The following is a 23,582-nucleotide window of genomic DNA, read 5'->3' as shown; positions in this document are numbered from 1 at the left end:
GAAGTGACGCAACTGACCAAATGTACCAAACAATACGAACGTGCACATCCGTATACGTTCGTATTGCTTGGTACATAGTGACGACTAGACTAATATACGTACTTTAGATCGTTAATATAACTTGGTTTTTAGCCACGAAAAACGCTAATTCATATTTTAAACTTTTCCATCAATTTCGACCATGTTTTCGTCCTATACTTATGTATGAGGTAGCTAAAAAGGAATATAAGTAACCTTATGCACAATGAAGGGTTGCAACAGTATGTATAGTGGTGTGCGGTAAGTGACGATGTGTTCGAGGAAGTCCCACAGATGGTGCGCGGCCTCGTTCCTGCGGCCCAGCTCGCGCATGGCTCTAGCAATACGCCCCCACTCCGTACACAGCTCGCTCGTGAAACACGCGCACATCACCTTCAAAGCTAAATCACACATAAATATGTAAATGTTTAGTAAAATTTTACTAGTTAATCAAATGTATCGTATGTTATTAATGCTATTATCTATAATTTGGGTTGCCAGAGAGCGTGAATCTTTAGAAATCAAGTAGGTATGTCTAACACCTGAAAAACATTTTAGACTGATTACTTCTTGTTAATCTAAACTATTTTTGACTGCTGTCAGACGCTTATAAAGAAAAAGGTTTTTAAAAAAATAAGTTGGTCTAAAAATATTCAACTATCTTCGTAGGTAACTGGTTACATAATAAGACAATATTGTTAAACTCCTATCTATCCTAACTACAGCGTCACGGTCCGGTTGGTTAAAAAAAAATACGGTGCATACCTAAGAAAGCAATCCTGTAAAGTTGGTTGGAGAGTCTTGTAGTGTTCCGTGTATCGCGGCTGCCGGTGAACGTGAGGGAGTTGGCGCGGGCATCAGCTGCGTTCAGCTTGGCGTTGACCGCCGCCAGTTGGTTGGCGGGCGCGGGCGGGCATAGAGCGTTCAGTACCACAGACACTAGGTAGCTTACATCCGATTGGCGTAAAGGAGGAACGTCTGCAAACAAACAAGTAAGGTGTAAGTAAAATTTTACTTTAAAAACATTGAGAACTATGACTCAGTAGAGGGTTCCAGGTATTAGGTTTGGAAGATTTTTTTTTTGCGTCGTGTGAATTTTAGTAACTCAAATGTTTTTGGGCAAATTATAGATCTTTGAGTCGAACTTTCTAATGATTTTACTCATAAAAACCTTACTGTCATCGTTTGTTGCTGCTAGAAAGCTAACCTTTCCATGTTTGATGACAATGATGTTTTGTCTCAGACGGTACGAATTTATTTTCTATCTTGTTTTAAACCCCAATAACTTCAATTTGAAGTTCAATACTTACATACACACCGTTGGCTCAACGATCCAAAATGTGTCTTGGCCTCTGACAATAAAAAAAGTTCAATAATTTCCTAAAAAAAATATACTGACCTTTCCTACCGCTGCCGACACGTAAGCAAAGCGGCATAAATAGATTCATCAGCATATTTTCTGTCTTCTCAGCCGACTGAAATATCGGACTACCTCCACATATTTGTTCCAACGAGTAACTATCCTGTAAAATACACATCATAATATTATTAATTTGAGAAATTAACAGGAAATTTATACATATTAGGAATAAAATATTTTTTTTATCAAATTACTGTCCTATTAAAAGAGGTCTTCTAAGATGTACTCACAGAATAAGGGTGAATCCTTAGTTTCACAAGTCTCACTAGCTAGTAGACTAGGCATACATTTATTAAAATAACACTCACACGAGAATACCTCCTGATATTTTCTTTTACCGTTATATTCAAAAGTCTTAAAATAAATAATAATATAACTAATATTATTTACCCCAGTATTAATAATTTGTAACGCGATGAGCCTCACGACGGTACTGCAAAAGTGTGGCGGCGGTGGTTGTGACATCAGCGCTGCAGTGGCCGAAGACAAGTTCTCTCCACAACTATTGTCCGATACTATCAGCGCCTATAATGTAATGAACAAACAAACATTAACGATATTGAAGGGTAACTTCTGTGTAGCCAAAACTCCTATTATCGATTACTTATCAAGACGACGATCGGGTTTGTTTGTTTGTCGTATGTGGTCAACCTAGTGTCTAAGTTGTTCAAGCCGCCCGAGAGGCCTTTGACATGGCTTAACGACTGTTATCTGAGTAGACAACAGCCGGGACCGACTTTTTACGTGCCCTCCGAAGTACGGAGACGCCCAGCTCAAATACCACCGTCTTATGACCGCGCCAAGGGTTGCTTAACCCACAGACCGTTTACCGACCGGTGAGCGCAACTGGCTATGGGCGCCTCGCGATCGGGTAAAAACTAGAAAGAGGTATAGGTACTTATACTTACTTGCACTGTATTGAGAAGAGTCTTTAGATGTTGGTATACCATTATAGATGGACACCTGATCATTGTCTCGTAAATTCCTTTCAGAAGTACTGCAGCTGAATCCCAGTCAGTATTTCTCTGTAAAACACAAAACCAGATAAGTATTCTACAATTCTTAATATAGTTTGATATTTTTCAGCCTCTATATATATATAAAGTAAGTGTTTTAAAATAAAGTAGAGAAGAAAGTAAGTAAGAAATACTAGCTCTAGAGTTTGGTTTTAGGAGTTAGGTAAGAGACATTTAGTATTTTTACGTAGGCGTAAACCTGGCTAGTACTCACATGGCATCAGATTTACTCCAAAAACTAAATCAATCGTAAATTTATGGTGTTTCTCTTATATTCAAAGGTTAAATTACTAACAAATGAAAAAACATAAAGCACATTAATAAAACTTACCCTAATACTGGGTTTCTTAGATATCTTCTGGAATACTTTGTCAAGTCTCCTCAGTATCGTGCCGAGGGCTGGTCTTAAAGAATCATCGGCCCAGTCGGCGGCCGGTAGCACTTGCGTCATGTAACGTTGTAGACCGCGACAACCCATGGACTCGGGGTCGTATGGAGACACCTTTAGTAGCGAGTGCGCTATCTCGGCAAGCCGCTGTATTGAAGAATAATGGAAAAATAAGGCTTTAATAAATTAAATGATTTTGATTTCACGACAACGTTTTTCACGTATTTGCCTAATTTTAGCCAATCGCACTCCATATTTTAATCTTGCCCATATTATAAATGTAAAAGTCTACGAGGATGGATGTTGCCTTGTTTTCCTTTTAGGCCAAATTACTGAATGTAGTAATTCCGTAAGTAAAAAGCTGCCTGGGGCTTGAAAAAAATCAACCCCTAAGCAACTGAAATACGAAATTAAAATAGCCTCTCTATAATATATTTAAGAATATACTTAAAAACTTACCGCATGTGATTTAGAGTCAAGTAATTCAACAGGTTTCCCTTCACTGCCGCCGCTGCCTTTAGACCCGTTAAGATCAAGCAGTCGAGTAGTGGCTCTGCCTATGAACTCTCCCACCAGTGACAGTAATACATCCCGCGGTCTTCGGTATTCCGCTCGCACCAACTAACAAATAAAATAAAACAGTTGGTACATATTAGACATTTCAGATAACCTGAAAATTCCTTTAAAAAAGGAGCAGCCTATATCTATATAATTATACGCTTAAAGCGCATTGGAATCAGAAAAACCGTACAAAAACAAAAAAGACTAACACTAAAATTTTACTTTTCCTGCGCCACTGCTTTGCAAAAGTCTCTTTCGGGAATTTTATATTTATATTTTTTATTTCAGATTTGAAAATGATGTCTTTGCGTAAAAAAAGTACCTATTACAAATTGAAACTACAAATCTCAAGCGTATACGTTAGTACGAATACACGTATACGTAACGACGTATAACTAACCACGTTTATCATGCATTAATTCGGTAAAAACACATCAATGTTAATAGAACGAAAGTTTAAAAAGAAATATAACAGTATTCTTGGTTACCTCAGAGTCTTCAGCGCCAGTATATTCAGCGATGCCTGGCATCTTAGAGTTGTCATACTTGGAGTGAGATTCTTCAAAAGCGATGATAGTAGCGGCTGCAGTACGTGGCCCAGTCCGTTGTGACGAGCCTTTGTGTTCAGGCGACGTTCTGTATGGACCGTTGTAAGACCTGCAGAACGAAATTTGGTCAAAACTCTTAATAGCGACACATGATACCTACCTTAGATAACCCCTTATCATATTGCACAATAAATTAGTAGACACCTTGGGTTTAAACTGTAAAATAATTGTACATTATAAAGCCTAAACTGTCAATAATATTTTGCAACATATAATTACATCCATATTTAGCTTACATATACCTCTTTTTTATGTGTTCCATACTTGTATTATTATCTACAAATCGCCTTATAGGGGGTCTTGCTTCGATATAGTAATGTTTTATAACTTACTTAGAAAGTCCTTCACAGTTGTTCACGAGTGTCTTTATAGCAATCGCCAGCTGTTGAATGATTTCCTTCTCCGTCTTCCCTTCCCTGTTGTAGGTCGGTAACTGGATTTGTTTGACGTAGCAAGGGAGTATAGCTTCAAGAATTATCTGAAAGAATATAAATAATATTATATGTATATCGCAAATTATTGTCATTTAATTAATTAAAATTAGTCTTTTGTAAATTGAATAATAGGAAAAATCGTTGGGTCGAAGCAATAGCGAGCTGTTGTATTCTATTTTCGACTTTTATAACCAATTTTCATTAGTCATTAAAGTCCTATTATAATTAAGTTTTTAGCAAACACCTAACAGGACTTAAATCAGGAGACTTCATAAGAAAATATTCTATGATGATTAAGATTTGCTTTTTAAGAGTTCGAGAAGTAAAAATATTTACCAGCATTTGATAACCGCGCATACTTTCAGCCGAGTACGATACAACCATGACACAGAGGCTGATACAGTCCAACACATTGACCATTTCTTCTTCATCGCGATAACAAAAGTCTATCGGCTTGAGCGGCTTCTCCTCTTTGATCAGTTCCGCGATGTGGAGCGGGTCGGGGGAGGGAGTTTCTAAGCTTAGTAGTAGATTGAATAGACAGCTGGATTGCACCTGAAACAAAGATTTATATGTGGATGGTCAAAATTTATTGTACTACAGTGATACGGTATTTCCTTGTTCAATACTACTTAAGACTCTACAATCATATTTTGCGAGTATTATATTAACATAATAGATTAAAAATAGCCCTAAAGTTAGTAGTTAAAAAAAGAGTTAGTTTAAAAATAAGGTTACATAGTGTTTCCGATTCAAAGTAAAATTTCATTTACGATAAATTTGTATATGACATGAAGAAATCAAACTACTTAGTTGTTTGATGCCTAAAATAGGCACGATAGATATTTTTTAATATAAGTTCCGCCATTTTGGGGAACAATAAATTATAATAAAATGCAGGTATAGAATATAACTGACCTTGCTCGCATCTCCATACGTAGATTCCTCGTCGGTGTCCAAAATAGCCGAGACCGAACCGAACATTTGCAATATGAACGGTTTGCGATTGAGTAAATAAAACTGTTTCACAGCATACTCTATTGTGGTGGTCACTAACTTGTTCGTTTGAAAGTTGGAGTATATTTGTAGTAGCGTTGGCATTATGAGGAGATATCTGAAAATTAAAAGTATTTTTGTTGGACATGGTGAAGTTAAGAAATAATAATGGTGAAAGCTGGTTGCGGGAATGAAATGGTTTATTTGCCTGTAAACAATCAAATTAAATTTTTCGATATTTGAATGAAAGGAAAAAAGGCGTAGGTGATGGAGGCGTAATGATATGAACGTAATTAAAAAAGTTGTGATAGTGATTTAAAAAAAAAAAAAAGGTTTAGTTAGATGGGATATTTACAACATAAAAAACGATTGGAAAAGCTCATACATACCCATTAGTAGAGAATATGCTTTTAAAGTTAAAAGCGGCATTCACATAAGTAGCGATGACGTATCTCAGTATAAGGGAGTCTTCACTATGTAACATTAGCGCTCCGTTGAGCACATTAAGGAACAAGTGAATGTCCCGGGACGAGGTGAAGTTGCCCGCCATAGCTTCGAACATACGAGCTATTAGACGCACCCACCTACAAAAGATTACAAAACGGTTAATTCTTGTTGTGATATGTGTCTTATCGATAAACAGTATGGATAACAAGCATAGTTTTTGAGTTTTCAAAAATGTTGGTTTAGGGTACAATTTTTTTTGTCATAAAATAAATGAGTGTGTGCTAAAAATAGCATTTTATTTTTTCACACACTTGCATCTATAATAACAGTGACAAAGACTAATGCAATACAAGATAAGATAATACATTAAAATCATTTTCAACTATAGAAAACAATAAGATAATTATACCGGTCCGGAAACCGATCCAGGTAGGAGTACTAGCTAGCAAGTTCCCCGCGTATTCAACAGGTAAAGATTGACACTAGAATCCATTCAAATTAATGTAAGAGCTATGACTACATGGTGACCCTTCATTCAAGCTTAGTACAAAATCAGAAAAACACTTACATGAACTTATGCAGTACATCTAAGCCCAACAAAGTAGAGCCGAGCGGGCCACGACTGTACAGCACTAGGTCAGCCTCTAATGCCTTGCGAGGGAAAGATGGCAGCTTCATCAGCTCATCGTGTAGGAACACCACTCTTTGAACCACCTGCGAATTAAGATCAATGGTTAAGGCTGTTTAGTTAATTCTTGTGTCGGCTAACAGTTATAACACCTCTAAACTCATCTACTTCCTTTACCAATGGAAAAGATGTAGGCACTTTTCAAAGATATCATTTCGTTGGTCTTCTGAATACTCATTTAGTTTGTAGAGTTGAGCGAAAATTTAAAATAGCAAAATATTCTTACCATATCAACATTTTTAAGTATAGCCCACGTTAGCAGCACTTTTCCTATTTCTACAAACTTCTGTAATAATTCCTGTTCTTGTAGTTTGAGGAATGCTTCGTCGGGCTCCATGTGTACAAGCCCTAATTGTGGATATTGCGAACGTTTGAAGAAGTAGTGATCGCGGACGTAGCTCTGCGGATTGTGAATTTGACCTACAAGAAACAGTGTATGTCAATGTAAATTGTATCTTAAAGACTAGAAAACACAGTGCATTTTCACTTAGCATTAGTATGTTACTTACGTGTTTTGAAATCTACAAGAAAATGTTCCCGATGTAACTTTTCTGGTATACCGAAGAACTCTAAGGACTCGTTCAATATCTGACTAAAAACTGTATCTTCTTGAACCGGGAATTGGGACGGTATGCTTCCTTCGTTGTCGGCTAAAATCACGATAAAACACTTTTATTATAAACGTAATATGTCATTGAAAAGGCATATGTATAATGACTTTTGTTGTGACATGCGCCCTTTTTGAAACTAATTCTAAATGCTTCATGCAATGTCTCTCCGATGTCCGTCTCAGTCAAACATTGAACTAAAAATCGCACACAAAATTATGTTTGTTGTTTTAGAACACAGTGATAGATATTGTTTACTTATATTGTTGATCAATGTTTCGTATAAATATTTATGTTTCAATGTAACAATGTTTTTGTTGAATGTTGACATCGAAACACGGGCAGCACTTACATGGACCATGAACAATGATCTTCTTCGCAGCTGGGACGTTTGCTGTTAAGAGAATGGAAGCGTCGCACTGTTCTTTACGTAATATCTGCTTTAGGTCTTTGAACATTATGCCGTGGACACTGTGGACCACCTGAAATAAAAACAAAGAATATCTGAATATAGGTCGGTATGTCTTATGAATCTGTACTTCGACAAGGTAATAAAAATATGTATTTGAAGAAATAACGGGTGTTTATATAAATAATAGAAAGTCTGTTTGTTTATGTTTTAGTTCAATTCTATTTAGCAATTTGCTTAAGGTAGTTTTAAAGGTTACCGGTAGAGTAGTCCTGAGATTGTTATTACGACAAATATTACTAGGTCTGTTAGCAAATGTTTAGTAAATACATCGGAGATCGGAAATATGAGCCGGAAATGTCCATAACCTAATTGCTAAAAGTCGAAAACTTATTTGTCCAAAAGATAAATCGTTTTTTATAAGGCTAGTGAAAAAAAAAATAGTGTTTTGAAAGATAAGCCATATATTACTTACCATCCACAAAATAGACAACGCAGCTCCAACAAGTCTTTGCCCTTCTTCATGTGGACTCCTCACATAAAACATGACGTATCCTATAATATAGTTGTACAAAGCAAAGGCAGCCTGTTGCGGCAACCTCGGAATGAACCGGATCAAGTGTCGGAGTAACTTGAACATTTCATCTTGATGATCTCGTGTTAAACGCTCTAACACGTGGCGGAGGAATAACGCCGAATCTTCGACCAGACAACACCAGATGACCTGTAAGGAATATATTTAAGTACTAATGTTTTTAATGGAGTAGTTTTTGGTGGTTTTGTAGATGAAACGGAACGTATAACAATATGGACGTATACGCTAAATGAACGTATACATTAAATTGACTAAGGAAACATAGCCATTTGGACAATTAATAACAAACAATATCATGTCTTTGTCATAAATAAATGTAGATTCCTTTTTCAAAGATGTATTAGCTATGCAAAACGACATTGCTAATTACAGTGTTTTGAGAGTTTATTTCGGCAAAAGAATAAAAAGTGTTTTGATAAAATAAACACTTACATATCCATTTAGTTGGTCAAATAATGTAGGGTATTTATCAAAATTTATGGTATTTTATACACAAAACTTTATCCTCAAACAATTAGCTCTACAATGACTGGCACACAACTTACCTGATAAGCAACTTCATAGACGGAACAGCCGTCCCTGGACACGGCGGCGTCATCCAATAGCGATACGATCTCCGCTACGGCAGAGCATAGTGTTGAAGGGAACAATGCTGACGCCACTTGTGTGTGGTGGGACCCTCGGACACCTTCTACCAGCTCTTCGTCAGCTGGAGCTGTGAGGAAAAGGATTTGAAAATAACATTAGTTTCAAATAATAACCTTGGTTTCTACGTTACAAAACTTTGATTTTTTGTTAAAAGTCGGCACAGAACAAAATTTTCTGCAACACTTAGTTAATGAGAAATGAGTATCATAGTAAATGAGTATTCCTAGACCCCAAGTCTGATCTCGACAAGAGGCAGAGTATTGAATGATGCCGAAAGTATTGATCCTGTTTCAATTCTTTGCGACTTATGTTTAACTTAGAACTTACGTTCAACGTGATCGTCAGCCGCATGGTCCAACGCTGGTTCTCTCGCCGCTTGTCGCGTAATAGGAATAGTTGTGATGAGGAAACTCTCCCGTTCAGCTCGCTTCTTGTCGTTACGCTGCTGTAACGCCCTCTTTATGGCCTCCGTCTGTTGCTTCTTGCGTGTCTTTGTTGCAGTCACTAAAGAACGCTGGGAGTATTTAATATTGATTAGTATCTGTGACTGCTCTAAAGTACTACGAGAAGAAAAAAGCATTCCGTTAATGGTATCCCGCTATATTTTTCAAGGGATTTCGACGGATCTGTATGGTGCATGTGAATTCGAAAGTTATGGTTCTAGCTACAAAACAGCAGAAAATGCGAGCGTCAAGCCGAGAGAAAAGTGTTTAAGAAACATGTATATCGCATTTCATAATATAATTATTTTTAAATACCAATATTACTATCGTCTGAGACCAGCATCAAAATTCACATGTTGGTTTTTAAACGTCCACTACTACAATTTTAGTATCAATTTAGCCTTACATGTCTCTCCTGATTCAAAGTCATCTCCATATCTTTGTCTTTAACCTGTGGGCTCCAGGGCGGGTCAACGACCGCCAGCGACTCGATGCCGATCTTCGGTGAGGGCAGAGTAAATTCTATGCCTGGAGGTGGCACTTTGAACGTCACGGACGCGCCTTCTTCCATACGCGGCCACACTTGGTAACGTAGTTTCCACATTACTTGGAATCGAAGAATTGCGTTGATTCTAGAAAAAATCAACTTATTAAGTTTGAGTACTTACGTTAATTTTGGCAGTAGTGACCTGTTTCTCAAACGACACAGATTTTTTTTATACTATAGTTGTATGATTTACCTGGTTCCCGGTTCAGCGTGTTTCAAATCATTATGCATGATTTCCGTCGCGGTATGCGGCGCTTTGACTGCAGCGAGTATGAAGAGAGCCGCGGCACACGAGCTCAGTTCCCGGTCCGGTTCTAGCAGCAACTGCCACGCCACCGGAGCACACTCAGCGAACATCTCTTCACTCATAGTGGTGGCGCCTTTGATGAGAGTCGCGAGGGGCGTGTGGTAAGCATCGCGGACCTAGGGTACAAAATAATGTTGATGATTAATTCAGTTGGTTCTGAAAGGTACTTACATGCATTTGATAAATTCTAGTTGCCTTGCAAAGTGAGTTTGGTTTATAGTATATGGAAAATAATAAAGTTCGCTTTTAATTATATAATTATGTACACGTTATATAGTGTCACGTTCGTTTATGTAAACTATCACAAGTGTAATTTCGAATATATTTTTAATAGACAAGTAATTTAATATGTACTGTTTTTCTCAGTTCGTCTGTCAAACTTTAAAATTTCCTTGCATTAAAACTTTACAAATCAGTTTCGAAATCTATGTGTACAAATGTGATAAAATGTAGCTAGTTGAAGCACAATATAGGCACGTACCTGTCCCTTGAGGTACTTGAGTATGGGCGGCGGGTCGGCGGGCGGGTAGGGCATGGCGGCGGGGCGCGAGGCGGCGGCGGCGTCGCTGCCCGCGGCCGCCTGCTCGCCGCCCGCCGCGCGGTACGCCAGCCCCGCGCTCTCGATCACCGAGCGCTCGATCCTGACGAACACACTTAAGTTATTCACAGATTATTAGGCGAACTTTTCAACCAAGCGGGAGCAGCAATTTTAATATTATATTATATCTTACAACCATCTTTTTCAATTAATCCCAGGAGTTAAGAAAACATAGATTGCGATGCCTATCAAAAATCAGAACACATGAAAACAGCATAATCAGTGTACAGTGAGTTTCTCAATGATGCATTTTTATAATTCGCTTTGCTTGGTCAACGAGGTTCTATGAATTTCAAGCATTTGATTTCCACTTTTACATGAAAATGAATGGTCAGTTACCATTTCGATGGTTTTAAGATCAAGAAAAAAATATTTTGATATAAGCAAAGAGTAAATGATGAAGAGATAGTAGAAGTAGGAAATGGAAATATAGCAGTAAAATGGTACCATACTGAGAATACCTATCGGTAGAATGTTCGGACGACTTGCGCGTGCGCCGGCCCCTCCGTGCACCACCGTTACCATCTTCCGAACTCGCTGTACTGATTTCTGGACCGAACTTTTCACCGTAAATCTACAAAGAAAAAAGCATAAATATGTGAGTATACCTACTTTTTGACTTGCTATATTTACAAAATGATGAAGTTTTGTGTACCTTCTGAACAGATTTCATCAGTCTCACACTAGCTCGCATGTTGCGACGGAAACAGTACGGGTGACAGAAGTTCTGATGACAGCAAACGTAGTTGAAAGAGTTCAAGAATTTCACCATCACCTGTACAAAGATAGAACTATAAGGTATGCATACTACATGAATACCCGTAATAAATCTCACCTGTTCATCCAGGTTATGAACTGTCTACCAAATTTTTTATTAATCAATTCGTGAGATATGCATGAAAGATAGACATAAACACTTTTTTACAGAGTGGAAAAAATTGTGGAGGGAACCACATTAAATTAAAAAAAGAAAGCTTTATTCACGGAAAAGAAACAAGATTTCATTTAAATAAATCAAAAATATTTGCATTCCTTGATAAATACCCCTACAATGATTATCGTTGTTTTTTGATAGATATCGCTCCCACCTGTATAACAGTAGGAACCACGTACCTTAAGCCAAGGGAATCCTTTATTGGTGTCAGGTGGGTCTGTCGAATTGCTGTCAGGACTATCGGGGGGATGGTCGTGATCGTCTGACAACACGCCCGGACTTTCTTCACCGCCACTGTCCACTTCATTAGACATTATCACTGTACCACCTGTGTTATAGTAAAATGTTAGTTAATTAATAAGTGAAGTTTCGGAAATATTTTGAGTCGTTAAGTTTCTATTGAATCGATATGAATACTTTTTGGAAGTAAAAGCATCTAGACTTACCGTATTATAAATCCAGTTTTTTGTCGTTATAAAAGTTAAATATAGTACCTGTATTTTGTGAGTTTGTTCATATATACATATATGTTCTCATTATAATAAGTTCGTTTATAAGGGTTGACAAGGTAATTTACATTTTTATTGGACACTTACCTGTACCTGGATAAACTTCAGACGTATCACTTCTATCGGATAACGAAGAAACTTTCCTTCTGCTTTGAATTGAGTCTGACCTTCGAGTGACAACTGAAAAGCAATAGTAAATATCGATTTCAAATCAATAGAGTTTAGAGGATTTTAACATCGTTCACTGCGGTGCATCAATGGCTGAGTCAAAATCCTGGGATCTGTCAAAGTACTGTTGAATTATTGGTAAAAAAAATAGAAGCAATGAGTAGTCTACCGTGCCAAGAATACGTTTACTTGTTTCTAACTAAGAAATGTATGAATTCATCTTTTCTTACCCTGTGGACTAATAAGGGTAACAATGTTGATACATATAGTGGGGTTCCCAACCTTTTCTTAGTCTGGGACCACTTTTATATTATTCTCGTTAACGGGGACTAGGTCGGCGCTATGTCAGTATATTAAAAAATAAACTGTAAAAGTCGCGGACCATATTATTATCTTTACTTCCGCGGACCTCTGGTTGGGAACCACTGAGTTAGTAGAACCATTAAGAACAACAAATGTAATTTTCATCATTATAATATTTACACTCATCCACTTCTCTATTGTCTTTCTGCCGCAGTTTGATGGAGCGTCGCTTGAAGGAGCCGTATGCGGAGTGAGTTTGTTGCGTGTTGCGCCGGTGCATTCCTCCCTTGCCGCGAGATCCTAGACGACCCTTCTTATCGTCCACTGCTGGAGGTATAGCATCTGCTAACTGAGGATCACATAAATGTTAAAATATTTACATTATAAATATAGATGACTAGAATTATACATACAGTTTGAGGTAGGAGAACTTGAGATTGTCATCTGCTAGTACATTAGTGTTACCTAGTGCTTGAGAGATGACACTAACGAAAATTGTAATATGATACGATGATAAATAACAAAGTGAGATACGAGTAATTAATAGTTTACTAAATTTTAAGCGTAAGCTATACTAGTAGTAGTATTTTGCAGATGTGCTATATACTTACGGTAACGTTACTGCCACCAGATACATTTTCAGGTTCGTGTAGTACAAACGATATCTTTCTCTCTGTCTCGGCTCCGGCGATCGATTGTAAACTTTGTGCCGAGGCTTGCGAGTGTCCCATACTCGACAGAGCCATACTCCACCGACGATTAGCCTCCCTGTGATTCAAGTTATGCACATTTCATATTCAAACATAACTCAAATCTCCTACAACACTCGCGTTGTATTTTACCAGCTATTTTACTCATTAGCTTCTATTTCTCATTGCTATACAATTTTGGTAGAATTTTTACAGTTCGACGCATGCCAATGTAGCAAAAGCATTGTTACTCTTTCACTAATATCATCTAAACTATTTTATATCATTTATCAAAACTATTGGATAAAATTTTGAAAGGGTGTATTTCACAAAATAATTTTAATATTCGTGTAAAATAATTATTTTAGAATAATTTTAATCGTTAGCAATTTAGGTGTATTTATCTTACAACATTCCATGCATTTAACTGTGCGTTTGCACGTTTTACCGAGTATTTGAATTTCATTGTTATAAATAAGAACGTGGAGATGAGATCGATACCAACGATGCCCCATGTGTGACCAACTGTCATACAGGATGATGCCATAAAGCTGTTACTAAAATATAATCTTAAGTAATAATAATTAAACATGGGACATCGACGGTAAATAGATCTCGAGTGCCCAAAATTGTCAATAAGTGAACAATATTCGCTATACGAGTCACATTTGTCCAAGTGATTTGCACATAATACTTCCATTTTAAAAGTGTACGTTATTCAATATTATGTACATACTACATACGCATGCACGCTTAGTGCCGTATGCAAGGAAACATGCATTATTTCGTTTGAAAACATACTCGACTGGCATTAATGTGTGTTGACTGCTAAGAGCCCTGTTAAAATAAAAGTATTGTCAAATATATGCACTCTCTTTAATACATTTCAAATGAACGGAACATAATGAACTCACTTAGTCTTACACAAAATACGTCGTTTTTCCATCCATCTTCGCATAACATAATGACAAAAAAATAAATCGTTTTACACCAAAGAATTAATCAGCTACTTACCAAAATAATCTTCTAATAATAAATGATAAGGGAATTTGGTACCTGTAAACTCTGTCCCAGGGTCCTCTTTCCTTCAGCGAGGAACGGCAAGTCTTTGGTAGATTCTGATAGGCCTCACGTAGGAACGCTGTGATTTCGAATAATAGTACGCAGGCTATTATTCTTAGTGCCCGAGGACATTCAGCACCAATGGGCTTTCCAGGGAGACGAATACTTGCTGCAGGCACATTATATTCCAATAGATTATAGTTAATATCAGTATATACATAGTACTTACGTGAAACACAGTTATAGTAAAGATATGTTTGCAAAAGAACTCTTAATTACCTTCGTCAAGGAAATCTTCTTCTTCGTCTTGTTGCAACAGTTCTCGCTGGCCGTCGGGGTCATTAACTAAATTCACAACTGTATCAACGTGCTTTTTGTCTTCGATCAACATTTCTTCAAGTCTGTTGCCAATAGCCTAGAGAGAGATTCATTCAAGAACAATTAAGATAGAGATTTATTCAATTTAAAGAATATTTAAATAGCCAACGAATATTATAATACTATTATTTGTTTATTTACTCACTTCAGCCCATTGATAGAATAGTTTCCCAGCGAGACGTTGTCTTCTAAGTTGAGGGCTCAGGGATACTGTAAATCAAAATTCGGTTAATAACTGTCGTAGCAATTGGATTGAAGTAAAGTATAGGTATGTATATTGCTTACCTGTATTTTTGGAAGTATTCGACTTGAGCCAGTAAGGCCATTGGCCCTTGTTACAGTTGTGCACTAAGTGTGCACACTCTAAAAGTATGGCAGCTCGACCCACGACCACCGTGTGTGGCTGTAAAAATACAAAAAATGTTCTTAAGAACTGCACAAAAATCACGTGCAAAAGACAATAAATTAGTCACTTTAACGTCTGTTCTGCTAGCACGATAAAATTAGGTTTTGTGGCATTTTTTTATTCATTGAAACACTGATAATATGTGAGAATCGAACCAAAATCATTGTAATACTAATTGTATAATTACTACATGTATTGTTTCATCTATATACTTACCAAGTCCAACAAGGCAGCCATGAACAGCGCATCAGGAGAGCCGCCGGGCTGAGTGGCGTCGAGCAAGAAGTTAAACCGTGCGAGGCCCGCGTACAACGGCGCCGCGGCCACCAGGCGTCTACGTTTTAACACTACCACTTCAGATTCACCACCACCTGAACCACCTTCTGCAGAGCCTCGCCGAGACATATCTGAGATGGAAATAAAGTCGAATGAAGAAAATGTTGAAATGTTAATTTTCTGTGTAGAAAAGTATTGAAAATAATTAAAAAGTAATCAATGCATAAAAGAATATTATTATACGTTTCTAACCGACAAAAGTGCTCACGACGCTTTCGTCGGCAAAAGTGGACGAAAATATAGCATCGTGAGCACGTTCTGATTTGTCCAGTATAGCCGACCGTGGCGGTCAAAGGGCTAAGATCTACATCAAAGTGTAAAACTAGTCCCGAATTGTAGAAGAAATCTTATGATATTTTAAACAGATATTGTCCATAAATTACATAAAAAAGTATTTCATGAATTATATATATTATGCAACATACATCCACCACTCGTATCTTCAATGCTGCCGTCTCTTTTCTTTCCCATTTTTCTGAGTCCAAACCTGTTCAGCCTGTCTTCAACACGCTTTCGGGCTCTGTAGAAAAATAAAAACCGAATTTAAGTGAGTTCGAAATATGTAAGACGGCTAAACCTAAATAAAAGAAGTATTTACTGTTGAGATTACTTGTGCTACTACAATTTTTGTATCTTCAAGTCATTAAGGTAAATATACATACTAAATGCTGATGATAACATTTGTGAGGTTTTGAACCCGCCCTTGGTCATATTCACATACATAGCAATTATTTAATAAAAAAATAACTAAATAATATACGTACCTATTGAGCGTATACCCAACTCTTCGTTTAACGTGCACGGGTCGGCTTGTATGCGGCGGCGGCATGTGTGGCGGCCGTGCTAAAGATATCATACTGCCGGAGATTGGCAGAGATTCACCTGAACCACCGCCGTTGCGGATCAGGGATTGAGACTGATGGGGCCTTTGTCGGAACCAGTTTACTGTAACATTGAACTTGAAATTACTTCTATGAAAAGATACATTGATTACATAGATTTTTAGCAATGATAATATGTGGTGTAGGTACTTATACAGGGTGTGGCGTAAATACTGGATAATCCTTTACCAGCGAATGGGCGACCAACCGACTGATCTTGGATCAGTATAAGTGCTATTAGAATGTTTTATAGATATGTTTTGCATCAAATGAAATACTAAAATAACATTTCAAGTAAACTACACTACAACGAGGTACTTTACACGATTTATTAAAGCATTTGTGCATGTACGGGCACATTCATGACTATATATATTATATATATTATATATATCAGCTATATCAGCTTAGCCTTTCTTCCAAGCTATGTAGGAGTCGGCTTCCAGTCTCACCGGATGCAGCTGAATATCATTGTTTTACATGGAGCGACTGCCTATCTGACCTCCGCAACCCAGTTACCTGGGATAACACGATACCCTTCGGTAAGACTGGTTGTCAGACTTTCAAACTTCTGGCTACTGTTAACGACTGTCAAAGATCATCGAAAATGACAACCGGGACCCACAATTTAACGTGCCTTCCGAAACACGGAGGAACTCGATATGAATAAGATGGTCACCCATCCACAAATCAACCTCGGCAAGCATGGCTTAACCTCAGAGATCGATCCGCGTGGCTGTTGTTAACTAAGCCATGACTACCTTAAAGAAATCCAAGTGTATAGATAGGGGTTTGGAAACGCAATTTCTTTTAGCTACTGGAGTTGCTGATTGTATATAATAATAAAAAGTATAGTTACCAATGCCGCTAATATGGAACTTAGACGGTATAGACTTGGAGTGTATCTTGTGGTGCGGGGTGATGTCGGCAGACGAGGCCGAAGGTATGGTGCGCTCGGACTGTCGTGGAGTGAGCTGGTAGCGACGAGTGCGGACCGACAGCGGCGACTGGCTCGCTGACTCCGACCCGCCTTCCGTCTCTAGTAGGCTCTATGAAGTATTAATAAATGTATTTCAATTAAGTAAGTATTTAAACATTGTATAGGGATGTTCTTTAGTCTTTTTCAGTAGATAAGTATAAGAGCATGATGATAGCATTTGTACATTTTGTACACATTATACCTACTTTTGACAGACAGTAGGTACCTATCTACAGTATTTATGGGAAAAAAAATTTAGCTATTTTCTTAAAGAAGAATTTATTGAACATTGAGTCTGAAATAACCGGTTTATAAATTAAAAGCATCGATTGACATTTCATTTTGTTTTTATTTCGTTCAATGCAATACCGCTTATTTTATCAATATACTGGAAAAAAATACTCTGCCGTTAAATAAATTTGACTCACATGAGCACCAGTAGACGAAGTGCTTCTCTTTTTGAAGGTGAACTTCTTATGTGATCGCTCATCTGGTGCACAGCCAGAGTCAGCGCCGGTGTCTGAACCCCGCTCCTCTTCGCTTGCACGTGGTATGTGTCTGAAACAAACATTCAATGTCAATGAATAGTATTAAATTATTATTATCTACACCTTTATAAAAAAGGGGTTTTTGTCAACCCCTCCCATCTACTTGTAAAATATTTTAACACTCAATTTATATGAATTAAATTTTCTACCTATTTAGCCCACTTCCACCCATTGTTGAGTATAGGCCTAAATATTTTTTTATGTTCATAAAAATAAAATAAGTATTTCTTCTTATTAGTGCGATAGTACCTACCTTCCCATAAGCCATTTCCTTTAAGTAAGTAAAGTCTAGATTAACTTTGTTAGTATTAGAATTAAACAAGAATGATTGTAAACTTATATCAAACTTTCTCTCAGTTTTTATAAATATTCCTAAACAGTTATTATTTTTAAGGCATTGTTTTAATCTATAAAGATAATAATTGTTATGATTTCAATGAAATAAGCCATATAAAACAAACATAGGTACATAAGCTCAATGATACACCATCAGACGGGTATCAACAGTGTTTTATCGTCCAAGCGTGAACGACCAGCGTTCTTACATCATCAAAGTATATTGATGAGTCTTTGTACAGTGAAAGTAATTTAAAACGTGCTATTTCCATCTTCATTGCTACTATAACGGTTTAATAGAACGTTGTTTGAACTATTCCGTTCGTAGCATCGGTGGTTCAGTGGTAGAATGCTCGCCTGCCACGCGGGCGGCCCGGGTTCGATTCCCGGCCGATGCATATCTCTTTTTGTAGCTTGTTTTTAATTTTGTGTTCATTTTTTATTTATTACAATAAAATTAAGATGTAAAAGCAATGCATATAACTTTATTTTCATTTTTTATTGTTGTTTGAACAAAAATATTTAATATTTATTTGTTTATTAGCAGGCATGCAGTTGTTAAATGAAATGATTTAATTTTTTTTTTCATTTTAAATGAAAAAAAATCACCGACTTGAAATAATCATTAACTAGTTAAATTAATATTTTGCATTATAATATAACCATACAAGATCATAGACACTACTTTTTTTACTATAATATTTTTCTTTAAATAACGTTTATACTTGCGAAATAGCACGGGTTTGAAAAAAAATAATATACTTCCCAAATAAAATAGGAAAATTTATATCTGCGAATTAGCATGGGTCTAAAAAAAAATTTTTAAATAAAATTCGCTTTATTTACCTGATAACTCTAGTAGTCTGCATGTTAGACTCTCTTTGTTGGCTGTCTGGTCTCTCAGCCGTGTCTAGTAATGCGCTAAACGCTACAACTCTGAACTCTCCACCATGTGCTTCTCTCACATAACTTAGTAATAGACGAACTTCAGAATATAGTGCCTGAATAGAAAAACAAGTTTGCATTATAATTTATTGCTTTACATTTTAATTTTATATAACTTTATATGGGAATTGACTTTAAAAGGGCTTAGAAGTAAGAATTATTTTGTATTGTGGCAGAAATGTTCTTTGGATTAAATTTAAAATACTTAAGCTTAGATACACTTTATAAAAAATTGTGGGATAGTTTGCACATTTTTTACAAAATATTTTTTTATACTGTTACATACAATAATATCAATCGGCTAGGGGCAGTCTAAGGATATGCATTTTTAACGTAACTATTGCAGAATCAAAAATTTTGAATGTTATATCATCACGAATCAATGAAAATAAAAATAAAATCATACTCAACCAATTATAAATAGAAGTCAGAATACAAGGTTTACTTACAGAATTATCAAGCATCTTCAGTTCCTTATGCATCAAAGCGAACCTAGTAACGAGTACTCTGAACGTGGTCTCTATAATGAATGTTTCTATCGCTCTGTTCGCATTAGCACCTTGCCCTGCGCCGAAATTTGTAGCGTATCCCGTTTGTAAATGAGATATGTCAGGAGATTTTGTGAAGCCACGCTTTTGTTGATCTGAAAAACAGCACAATACGCTAGAAAATAGTCTGATAGCCGATATAATCTTTTTAGCCGACTGCTTTAGCGAGAAGTTTAGGTTGACAATTAAAAGTATCGCATCATTTCTATCAAAGAAAGTGGCGGTAAATAAACTAACTGTATTTGTGTCTACCATAAGTGTTCGTTAAACCAACCTAAATTAATAATTGTGATTTATATTTCTAGCAATTTTAGTAATAGGAATACTTTTAAGCGCCTTGCAGACATGAATAGTGCCTCAGGACCGTTGTAATGTTTGTTTGCCATTTGTGTTTTTAAATTAAAGACTTTAATACTTACTCATAGGAGATACCATAGTAGCCGGTTCGGCACAGAATCCTACAGCCGCATGTAAATTGTCCAATACTTCCTTTATTGGAGCGTACTTAGTCATTTCCTTCAAGCGTAATGTGAATTTAGGTATAGAAGCCGAACGTAGCTGGCGTAAAGAGTTTCGAGCTTGAACTCTTAGACATTCGGCTTGAGGACCTCGAAGCGCTGAGGTACAGCCATGGGAACAACCTAGTTGACGAAGTAACCTGTGAATGTCATTATAACATTAATACAACATTCTGTATATTTCAAATCGCTATTTAATTGGTAACTTGTCAGAAGCTATAAAAAAAGATTTTTTTTCCTGTGATGAATAGTGTCTTTGCTTATCGTACCTATGGGCCATGTTACAGGATGTTATTTTTTTATGTGAAAATGATTAAAATATCACCTACCTTAATATAATATGCATAATCATATAATACGGACAATCCAAGTTTTCTTCTTCTTTTGATTTTTCTTTGGCATCGCCTTCTATGTTCGTCGAATCTTGGCTTTGTGCACACGGTATACCGGAATCTCTTTCCTAAAACAAACATATGGCCGACATAATGTCTTAACTTTAACATAATATATATTTCAATGGTATAAAGGTTCGATTTACATACTTTACTTTCCTTATCCTTCTCTTTATTAAATTCTGCAATAGGATCAACGTTCCCGGGTTGAGTTTCCTCTGTGTTATTGTTTTGCCAATTCTTATGAACGCCGACCTCCATGAGAGTGTCTACCAGATTCAGCATAACTTCCATAACGCGTAGTGTTATGTAGAAACTGTCCATTATTGACACTGAATATACAGCCTGTAAGGAAACACTTGATGATTAGATTTTCCTTATAGTATAATTACAACACTCTCAATTTGAGCCTTGCCTAGCACTGGAACCGTATTGTATGGTTCAAACCAAATTACAACAACAGAAATCAATCATTTTTTCGAATTGTGTTCTTCGCAGCATGGCGAAGTTCATCTTAAATATAACCAAGGTTGCAAATCGTCTATCAACTGCTGAGTGCCATTCGTTATGACGTGTTATTAAAAAAGCCAACCTAAAATATATTTTCTACATAAAACTTTGAGATAGTATACCTTAAGTACAACTTGGAAGTCCACTTCACCGTCCTTGGTGATATAATGTATGGAACCAGGAGCCTCTTGTATTTCTTCCACTACATACGTGATGTTCGAGTCCGTCTGAGACCGAGTGAGACTTGGCTTGCGTTCTGGCGTCGGTATGTGTTGAGAACCTTGCATGCTTACTGAGTCTATCTGCGACTCTAGAGAACCCTGTAAGTAATTACTTAATGAGAAATAAGTAACATAAGCGCCTGCTGGTAAATTAATAGCAAAAATATTTGAGCGAATGTTTGCTAATTCTATTTTATAGGAGTCAACGCGTCAACAAAGTGTATCAAATAAACTTATTTTATTATTTCTTTATATTATAATATCTAGCCTGTTAGCCCGAAGGTGTAGGCAGAGGTGTATAATACACCCGAGTTACGCCATTTACCATATTACTCTTATGTTTAAATATGAATATTTCTATTACTGAATTTCTTCTTACCTGTCTTGTCTTTGAAAGATAATCAGGAGACGGCGTTGGAGTGTGTTCGGTGACTGTTATAATAGGATTCTTCTTCTTTTGGACATTAGTTGGCATCGCGGTCGCCGGCCCTTGAGTTCGCTCTGTCTTTATCTCGCCGATGTACCTGAAATACACCACCTTTTACTAACAGCTCATAAGTCAACAATACATGCATACTTACCTTTATTTATTTATAAAATAATAGTTATATTAATAATTTGACTGATGTCGCCGTTTTTTTTCTTATTTAGAAGTAAAACCTAAGTTGCATTTGACTATGTTGACGTGTTCTAATAGTTAACGGTTCACATTATAAGTGTGTTTTGTCGTATATTTCGCTCATGCTATGTTATATTTCATAATGATTTACATGCTTATAATAAGTATTGCGACGGTGACATTTTAATATTCTATCGTCTTGCTTAAGTCGAGTTATATAAAGCTTTAAATATTACATTTTAATGCAGTTATGTTATTATTCATAATCGTTGATGATCAATCATTGAGTGATATACATTTTATGCATGATAGTAAAGTTGATCGCATCAAATAAAGCCTCAAATAAATGACGATACTACTGAGTATTGAGAATATCTCAGCTAACTACTTTATCTCGCTATGAAATTCTACGGCATTAAGTTCTCCTATGAGTTGTGTATCGAATATCTACTGAGCTTTGTGCGTGCATACAACTACTTTGATGTTTTGTAACTTTGTGATTATGTAACTATGTTGTGTAGGTATTATTAATTTATCAAAGTAATTGTCGGGTGTGCTGATATAAGCTATAACTTAGCAAAGATAAGGCCGCTCTGAAATAACTTTATAAGTGTAAGCAGAATACTACGCCTATAATATATCGTAATACTAGTTCGTGTATTACCATCCGGCGAGCAAGACTAGCACTAAGTTACGAAGCTTCTAATTTCTTTGTTTAATTTGCTCACTTACCCATTGGATGCTAGCTCATCAATCAAACAGCTAGCGACCATACCGTTCGTCCATTACAATAGTGTACGGGTACAAGCGTTAACAAGACCGGAGAAAGAGAATAAATATATTTTTTAAACAAGTATTATCACCCAGAAAGTCTTGTCGACTTTATAAGCATGCTGTGCTCTGATATGAAGAATATGAAAAACATCGTGACCGTGATACAACCAAGTTGAAGATAAGTGTTAGAAAATATATTATTACTGCTTGTTTTAAGGTTTGCTTAGCGATAGCTCAATAGCTTAGTATAATTTATAAAATGTTACTGAGAAGGGGAGAACCAAACTAAATAATTATAAACAAATCTAATACATCTAAGAATGATTATGATTAAAAAACACACTTATATTTTCTCCCCCTCTGTTATTAACTAGAAAATAAACAAGTATATTTGTTCTACTACTATATAAAACCTACTTTATCTAAATTGTTTACAAAAGATAATATGTAAAGAAATAATTACATACAGCGAATTTTCCAAGTAATTAAGTACAAAACAGTATTCTAAAAATTGTAATAAGATATACTGTAAAGTTTTATTAAAATATAAATACCGTAACTATAAAATATGAAAATGCCATGAAAAAGAAAAAGTATGGATAATAAATAAACTAAGTTGGAGAAACTAACCTTAAGCTCGGCATACTTTTTCCTTTAATGAGATTGCAGTGGAATAGATCGCCGGTGAGCCTCGGGGCTAAAGGAGGGAAGTTGCTCGCTAACGCAGAGTTAGGCCTGTCGTCTGTGTTGTCCAGACTTCTGTGGTATTCCTAAAAGAATAAAGTAGGTTAATAA

The 23,582-nt window shown here is 36.4% G+C and overlaps 1 protein-coding gene and 1 non-coding gene across 4 annotated transcripts in view; one reads left to right on the top strand and one right to left on the bottom strand.

Moving 5' to 3' along the window:
• The window catches only part of unc80 (unc80, NALCN channel complex subunit), a 33,037-nt gene that overhangs the window by 3,705 nt on the left and 5,750 nt on the right, over positions 1 to 23,582 (bottom strand). For 2 of the 3 annotated variants that reach the window (XM_076119711.1, XM_076119710.1), the window contains exons 13-59: positions 23,418 to 23,557; positions 22,746 to 22,775; positions 21,774 to 21,918; positions 21,296 to 21,493; positions 20,814 to 21,008; positions 20,601 to 20,731; positions 20,173 to 20,411; positions 19,655 to 19,848; positions 19,107 to 19,261; positions 17,805 to 17,934; positions 17,257 to 17,446; positions 16,281 to 16,461; positions 15,942 to 16,036; positions 15,397 to 15,587; positions 15,060 to 15,177; positions 14,920 to 14,984; positions 14,676 to 14,811; positions 14,391 to 14,565; positions 14,136 to 14,171; positions 13,257 to 13,413; positions 12,826 to 12,994; positions 12,262 to 12,354; positions 11,845 to 11,993; positions 11,387 to 11,506; positions 11,193 to 11,305; positions 10,615 to 10,786; positions 10,020 to 10,249; positions 9,686 to 9,911; positions 9,164 to 9,350; positions 8,734 to 8,903; positions 8,069 to 8,317; positions 7,537 to 7,666; positions 7,086 to 7,226; positions 6,803 to 6,996; positions 6,457 to 6,602; positions 5,831 to 6,025; positions 5,364 to 5,559; positions 4,782 to 5,000; positions 4,344 to 4,489; positions 3,892 to 4,060; positions 3,302 to 3,463; positions 2,786 to 2,989; positions 2,347 to 2,463; positions 1,829 to 1,963; positions 1,418 to 1,541; positions 784 to 996; positions 235 to 419 (exon numbers count right to left, since the gene is read on the bottom strand). In XM_076119711.1, coding sequence (XP_075975826.1) covers positions 235 to 419; positions 784 to 996; positions 1,418 to 1,541; positions 1,829 to 1,963; positions 2,347 to 2,463; positions 2,786 to 2,989; positions 3,302 to 3,463; positions 3,892 to 4,060; positions 4,344 to 4,489; positions 4,782 to 5,000; positions 5,364 to 5,559; positions 5,831 to 6,025; positions 6,457 to 6,602; positions 6,803 to 6,996; positions 7,086 to 7,226; positions 7,537 to 7,666; positions 8,069 to 8,317; positions 8,734 to 8,903; positions 9,164 to 9,350; positions 9,686 to 9,911; positions 10,020 to 10,249; positions 10,615 to 10,786; positions 11,193 to 11,305; positions 11,387 to 11,506; positions 11,845 to 11,993; positions 12,262 to 12,354; positions 12,826 to 12,994; positions 13,257 to 13,413; positions 14,136 to 14,171; positions 14,391 to 14,565; positions 14,676 to 14,811; positions 14,920 to 14,984; positions 15,060 to 15,177; positions 15,397 to 15,587; positions 15,942 to 16,036; positions 16,281 to 16,461; positions 17,257 to 17,446; positions 17,805 to 17,934; positions 19,107 to 19,261; positions 19,655 to 19,848; positions 20,173 to 20,411; positions 20,601 to 20,731; positions 20,814 to 21,008; positions 21,296 to 21,493; positions 21,774 to 21,918; positions 22,746 to 22,775; positions 23,418 to 23,557 — 7,455 coding nt within the window. The remainder of the gene's footprint in view (positions 1 to 234; positions 420 to 783; positions 997 to 1,417; positions 1,542 to 1,828; positions 1,964 to 2,346; positions 2,464 to 2,785; positions 2,990 to 3,301; positions 3,464 to 3,891; positions 4,061 to 4,343; positions 4,490 to 4,781; positions 5,001 to 5,363; positions 5,560 to 5,830; positions 6,026 to 6,456; positions 6,603 to 6,802; positions 6,997 to 7,085; positions 7,227 to 7,536; positions 7,667 to 8,068; positions 8,318 to 8,733; positions 8,904 to 9,163; positions 9,351 to 9,685; positions 9,912 to 10,019; positions 10,250 to 10,614; positions 10,787 to 11,192; positions 11,306 to 11,386; positions 11,507 to 11,844; positions 11,994 to 12,261; positions 12,355 to 12,825; positions 12,995 to 13,256; positions 13,414 to 14,135; positions 14,172 to 14,390; positions 14,566 to 14,675; positions 14,812 to 14,919; positions 14,985 to 15,059; positions 15,178 to 15,396; positions 15,588 to 15,941; positions 16,037 to 16,280; positions 16,462 to 17,256; positions 17,447 to 17,804; positions 17,935 to 19,106; positions 19,262 to 19,654; positions 19,849 to 20,172; positions 20,412 to 20,600; positions 20,732 to 20,813; positions 21,009 to 21,295; positions 21,494 to 21,773; positions 21,919 to 22,745; positions 22,776 to 23,417; positions 23,558 to 23,582) is intronic. The other variant, XM_076119709.1, reaches the window with a different exon arrangement.
• TRNAG-GCC (transfer RNA glycine (anticodon GCC)) lies at positions 18,588 to 18,658 on the top strand. The gene has a single exon. It is a non-coding gene; the product is annotated as a tRNA-Gly (tRNA).

Source organism: Anticarsia gemmatalis, chromosome 11, assembly GCF_050436995.1.
Source record: "Anticarsia gemmatalis isolate Benzon Research Colony breed Stoneville strain chromosome 11, ilAntGemm2 primary, whole genome shotgun sequence".
Classification (NCBI taxonomy): domain Eukaryota; kingdom Metazoa; phylum Arthropoda; class Insecta; order Lepidoptera; family Erebidae; genus Anticarsia; species Anticarsia gemmatalis.
Note: the sequence above shows the minus strand (reverse complement) of the source record. Positions and strands in the feature narration are given on the sequence as shown.